The sequence below is a fragment of the Hemiscyllium ocellatum genome, chromosome 16, assembly GCF_020745735.1.
Source record: "Hemiscyllium ocellatum isolate sHemOce1 chromosome 16, sHemOce1.pat.X.cur, whole genome shotgun sequence".
Classification (NCBI taxonomy): domain Eukaryota; kingdom Metazoa; phylum Chordata; class Chondrichthyes; order Orectolobiformes; family Hemiscylliidae; genus Hemiscyllium; species Hemiscyllium ocellatum.
This window is the reverse complement of record NC_083416.1, coordinates 30747524-30753944: the sequence shown is the minus strand read 5'-3', so window position 1 is coordinate 30753944 and position 6421 is coordinate 30747524. Positions and strand designations below refer to the sequence as shown.

General features: G+C 47.3%; 1 protein-coding gene across 1 annotated transcript; it reads left to right on the top strand.

Annotated features, from left to right (window-relative positions):
- The first annotated feature begins 3034 nt into the window (after positions 1-3034).
- Positions 3035-5839, top strand: LOC132823367 (beta-2 adrenergic receptor-like). The gene has a single exon (XM_060837101.1). The coding sequence runs from the start codon at positions 3152-3154 to the stop codon at positions 4394-4396; it is 1245 nt and encodes a 414-aa protein (XP_060693084.1). The 5' UTR covers positions 3035-3151; the 3' UTR covers positions 4397-5839.
- The last annotated feature ends 582 nt before the right edge of the window (positions 5840-6421 follow it).

Sequence of the window (6421 nt, the reverse complement as noted above, 5' to 3'; positions counted from 1 at the left end):
TTAATTTCTCATGCATCATCTCTTTCTGCATACAAGCAACTGTGATAACTGAAATCAGTCATCTTTATTTATAGAGCAAAAGTAACATTCCCAACGCTTTCGGTTGGAGCAGTTCAGTGGACAGACTTGGGAAGCTACGGGCACTTTCAGATTCTCCAATCTCATTGAGCTGCAGCTGATGTTAGTTGAAAGGGCCCTGTGTTAGTCTGGAGCGAATGTAAAGTTGACGCTTAAAGGTGCCCGATATTTTACATTTCATATAAGACACTTTCCCAGAAATATGCACAGACGCGCGCCCTTCTTTCTGATTTGGACCATTTTTCAGGATTTTGATTGAACTGGGGAAACTAATCGATTCCGGTGTCAGCCTCTGCAAGAAGCTTGGTTTCCCAACAAGGACAGAGCTCTCTCATACGGAGCTACGCCGAGACGGTCACGCTGAGAATGTCACCTCTTCAATGACCGGAGTATCATGCAACTTCTTTAGATTTGACATCACTTCGATCCTCTCGGTTACTGCCTGCGGGAGGCGGTGGTTGCTGCGCGTTGGGTTCTATATACACCGGTTACTTAGTCCGAAGCTATCTGATTAGGTTGAGTTTTTTTTTCATATTCCCATTCCTGACAAGAGCTTTGAATATTTAACACTCAAAGTGACGCAGGGCTGAAAGATAACCGGGTGCTACCTATTGATTATAATGTCAAGTTGTTGCTTTGGCATCTCCCGCAGAGTAAATTCATCCTCCGTCACCAAGAGGTTAATACAGTGTCAATGTAATTATTTTTCGAATCCTCTGACTGGATAGTAAATGTCTGCATTTGGTATGGAACACTGTAAACGATATGTGAACGGTTAATCCGGAACATGCTGTTAAATTGCTAATAATACGGGAGACTATAGGTTGAAACTAGTGAAAGGCAAAAGTTAGAACTGACATCAGAAGCGTTGCTTCATTCGGATGGAGTAGTGCACGCACCTCCTGGAAATACAGAAGAGCGAGTTGGATTCTGCACGGGAGGGACATTTGGGGTCAGGTGTAGAGTCATAGCGCGGGAGAGATATACAGTAGGGAAACTGACCCTTTGGTCTAACTCGTCTATGCCGATCAGATATCCGAAACCAATCGAGTCCCATTTGTCAGCACTTGGCCCATACCTATGCACATACCCATCCAGATGCCTTTTAAATGTTGCAATTGTACCAGCCTCCACCATTTTCTCTGGCAGCTTATTCCATACACGTACACCCTCTGCGAGAAAAAGTTGCCCCTTAGGTCCCTTTTAAATCTTTCCCCTCTCACCCTAAATATGCCCTCTAGTTCTGGACTCGCCCACCTTGGGGAAAAGACCCTGCCTGCTAATCCTATCCATACCCCTCATGATTTTATCAACCCTCATAAGGTCGTCCTTCTGCCAGAATGGATGAGCTGAGGCAGAAATGAATCTGCTGTTAAACACGACTTCCCTGCTGTTCTTTCAATTGTGTAAGGAGATATTTAACACTCACGCGAAAGCAAATAGATTCCAGTTCACACTTGTCATCCAAACCTCTAACCTCCCTCAACTTAATTCTGCTGGAACATTCTAAGGTGATTAGATCCAAAACTGACTCAGTGGTGCAAATGGTACAAACTAATCCAAGCTGACAATATTTGAATTGACCTTAGGATATAATCCATTACTGTACTTCAACTTGTAACTCATCTGTATTTTCAAAAGTTATTCACCGGTGTATTTTCTCGGGAAAACGCCAGTTTTGTTGATGTAAACAGGGTGTATTTTTCAGCGAACATTTGCCACAGCATATCTTTTAGTAAAACATTAAGACTCAGAGAGAGAGTTTCAATTGACATCCGTTGAACATACATACCTATGTCTCGCCTCAGCCTCGTGACCCCTCTACACTTAGCATTGGAGTGATTGTCTCCTTGGGAATCAAAATGTTTTGGGGAATTCAGCATTGACCTGAAACAGGTCCACAATATAGAACCAACTCGGGTTGTCCGACAAATCTCGTGAAGTATCACAATTTTGAATGTCCAACATCAGTTTGCATTTATTTAGCGCCGTTAACACAGTGTAAAACGTTCCAAAGCGCTTATCACAACGAACGTAGAGCTTGTGGACATGGAAACATATGCGAAAGCTTTCAGGACAGGCACATCAAAAGAAAACTTGTGCTTTCTCTGTAGGAGGCGATAACTTGGCCACTGTGCAGAAATGTGTGGGATTCATCATTTCATACTGCGTTTGTGAGAGCAAATTGGGATTGCTGGCGTAACACTTTGGACAGTGGAATAAAGCCTGGTGTAAATCACTAACCGCAAAGTAGACATTTGAACAGGTTTACTTCGCGACCGAGCAGTCCCGTTTCAGCGTAGCCTTGAGTGACAAAGCGCGTATTGACCGCACTTTAAGTGTGTGTGTGTGAGAGAGAGAGACAAGAAAAGCCAGGAACTGTGCGCTGAGCCTACCTCCACTGTTTACCCGTCACATTTCGGAACAGGAACTTCGTCGTCAGGAATGTTTTTTATAAATAAAAAGCAATGTGAGAATTCAGTCGAGGAGAGGATGAAATTGAAATCGGGAGGTCTTAATTCCCAATAAACTTCAAATTGAGTGCGCGCTCTCAGCCGGTCCGAGGCTTTGGGTGGAAAAAAACCCATACTTTCGTGATTATGTTCCTTGCACTGTGATGGTGAGAATCTGGCACAAATGCTAGTTTCTACAGAGAATTTCTCATCCCAAGAATTTAAAATGACACTTCATAATAAAAGTATGTTATATCTCTTGTGACTGGCAGGTGGCTAACGCTCCCGGACATGAATAGCCCCGAATCCTGCGTCCTTTCTGAATAACTGGTTGGCTAACCCCAAGTAGTTGTGTCTGCCACTTGTAGGTAAATGGTCGGGCTGACGGCGAGGTTGGGTGCAGGGTTTGGAGGTTTGAAGCAGCAACTAGACGGCGATTGGTTGTGAAAGATCATGACGTTCCCCCCTGGGCGGTATATAGGAGTGAAAGGGACAGAGTGTTCAAACAGAAGCTACAGAGCGGAGTTCAGTCATGTACAGGAGTGAGAGTGTGGGCCGAGTGATGTGTGTAAGGAGAGCAGAGGGGAGGGCTGTAGGCACGATGTACAGCGCCGCTGAGAATGGGTTCACAGGAGAGTAGCTCCGAGAGCGGGGTGTATTTCTCACTGAGCCCCTCCATGCTGAACAGCAGCGCGGCTCCGGGCAGCGAGGGAGCGGCCGTCCGCAGGGAGCTCACCCAGCCCTGGAAGATCATCGTCAGTATGGTCATGTCGGTCATGGTGCTGGTGACCGTGTTCGGGAACGTGCTGGTGATCACGGCGATCGCCCGCTTCCAGCGGCTGCAGACGGTCACCAACTATTTCATCACGTCGCTGGCCTGTGCGGACTTGGTGATGGGGCTGATCGTGGTTCCCTTCGCCGGCGTCCGCAGTATCACCGGCGTCTGGTACTTTGAGAACTTCTGGTGCGACTTCTGGACCTCGCTGGATGTGCTGTGCGTGACGGCGAGCATTGGCACCCTGTGTGTGATCGCCCTGGACCGCTACCTGGCCATTACCTCGCCTTTCCGCTACCAGACGCTGTTGACCAAGTGCAAGGCTCGCCTGGTGGTGCTGGTGGTCTGGATGGTAGCCGCTCTGACCTCCTTCCTGCCCATCTACATGGGCTGGTGGAAGCTGAATGAGACCGGCCCCCTGCAGTGCTACGCGGACCCCAGGTGCTGCGAGTTCTTCGTCAACAAAGAGTTCGCCATCTCCTCGTCCATCGTCTCCTTCTACTTGCCCCTGTTCGTCATGATCTTCCTGTACACCCGGGTCTTTCAGGAAGCCAGGCAGCAGCTGCAGAAGATCAACAAGTGTCAGGGCCGCTTCAACAACAACTTGAACCAGCCTGTCCCTCCTGTCAACGGCAAAGCTGCCAAACCGGGGCAGAAAAGGACACCCAGGTTTCTCAATCTGAAGGAGCACAAAGCTCTGAAGACGCTGGGGATTATAATGGGGGTGTTCACCCTCTGCTGGCTGCCCTTCTTCGTGGTCAATATCGTCAGTGTCATTTTTAAAGACAGCATCTCGAACACCGTGTTCACTTTCCTGAACTGGATCGGCTACTCCAACTCCGCCTTCAACCCGCTCATCTACTGCCGCAGTTCGGATTTCAGGCACGCCTTCAAGACGGTGCTGTGGGGCTGCCGGAGCTCGCCGCCGTCCACCCACCACAGCAGTTACCCCAACGAGAACCTCGTGCCGAGCGAGGATCGCCTGGGGAACGGGCTGCCCGGCGGCCTGGAGGGCGCAGCGCCGCCCGCGGCCAACTGCAGCCCCCCGGCCGCTGCCAATGAACGCAGGCTCCTGGACTCGGTCATTTAAACGGAGGCTCAAGCGACACTCCCCGAGCCAGTGACAGCCCGGGCGGCACTCGGCCACAGTGGGAGGGGGGGCCGCACCGAAACTCTCGGAAGACGAGATGTTCCCACTCGATTCCGCTTGTACTTTTTCATGCATTCGCCTACCTCATAACTCTGTGCACGCAGTGCAAGTACATTGTGGTGAAAGTGTGAGACCCCCCTCCAGCCCTCGCCCCGCGGGAGATAGAAGCCAGCTCAGTAAAATAGGACAGTTCTTGAATGTTGCTACATGAGCATTAACAGTGAATGTTTAAATGTTTACAACTCGCATGACGCCTACACACAAAGGCCATGTCGACCCTACTGAAAGCATTTTTGTTTTGCGCCCTCTTTATCCCCTTGAGTGCTCATTGGCACACCGTTTTGTACCATCCGTAACAGAACCTCACGCCATTCAATTCAGTTCAAGAAGTGATCTCAAGGAAGTGGAATAGATTCTATCGGACAATTGCTGGGAACATTTGGAGTGAAATAGTGAGTGTTGAGCGATGAGGTTAGCCTTTGTATTGCGGTCAGTAAGGGGGGGGAGATCACCCAGCCGCACAGCACAGGGAAAGCGGACAGTGCAATGTGTGCGGTTGTGTTGGGATATCTGTGTATTAGGAGGAGGAAGGGCCCGGTTTAGCCGATTTCTCGAAGTTAGATGCCCAACAGGTTTGTTAACTTCCGTACGCGCAGTTCGAGTTAGGAGTTAGGTAACATCCCCACCCCCTTCCCAATCCTGTCTTCACCCACCAATTTTCATAAAATGGAAACAAACGTGTGCTCGTGTGCCGGCGCGTTCACATCCTTGTGTCTGTAGTTGTACTGTGGTGTATTCGTTGTGACCTTTAAGTGCATAACTGTATTTTGCAATGTTGCACTTTCGAGTCAGACAGTGCTCGAGTTCTCTGGACGTTTCTCTTTACAATGAAGGTGAGGCTTGTCAATTTCCAACACCTTCCCTCCCCCCCGTTTCGCAGATTAAGAGACAGCGTCGTTTCACGTGAATACGCATCGATTGGATACTGTCAACAACAACAAAAAAACTTTTATAGCAAATAATTATCTTGTACCATTGTCAGTCAAAAGCTGTTCTACTGAAATGAGTTTTCTGTGGCATTGTTTAGTGTCTGTGCCTGGGTATTGGAATTTTCTTGTACGCGAACGCTAGGAACGGATCTGTGTGGGATTATGTGCAATAAACGCTTGTTATTTCTGCGCGGAACAGGCATGGGACAATTTAATGTTTACTTGATTTCCTGGTCGATATACTTTCGCACAACGTCAAAACAAACCATAAAGCTATTTTGGTCTTTCATATGAATTCAGGTAATTAAGAAATGAAACATTTTTGGATATTTATTATTTCAAATCAATATTGGCTGTTATTCGTGTACAAATAAAACTTTATATCTTCAAAACACTTCCTTTGCGTGATTTTAGATTAATTTGAAACAAAGCATTTACAGTTAAACTCATCGACAGCACTGCCTCTGTTATCAAAATGCGCCCACTTCCAGTAGCTCCGACTTTACGTTATTTTAGATTTCGCCCCCACCTTTTGGATAGACATTTCGATAAATTACACAGCGGCTGGTCGTTAGTTATTACGGAGTCAGAAAATAGACCAGTTTCGTTAACTAGCAGAAGTCTGTTCAGACTTCACAATAAATGCAACCTTATCACCAATATGTTTTTATAACTATCTACCTCAGGCTTATTTTACAAGTCTGGCTCCTCGGCTCTTTGTGAATGCAGAACGTTCCTACGAATCTGGTCCCATTATTTATTCGAGAGATTAACATTAACACTAAGAAAAAAGGTGGGCTGATAGTAGCGCAGAGGCAGCTCGAGACTGCAAATTTACTTTTAGATTTCTTATACTTATTACAATTGCAAGTACGTGAATAAGAAATGCATGGAGGGGAATGGACCAAGCTCAAACGGGTGGGACTAGTTTAGTTTGAGATTATGGTTAGCGTGGACTGGTTGGACCGAGGGTCTG

Bases quoted from the DNA above. Each gene is read 5' to 3' on its own strand.
- LOC132823367 (XM_060837101.1), top strand. From the start codon at position 3,152: ATGGGTTCACAGGAGAGTAGCTCCGAGAGCGGGGTGTATTTCTCACTG.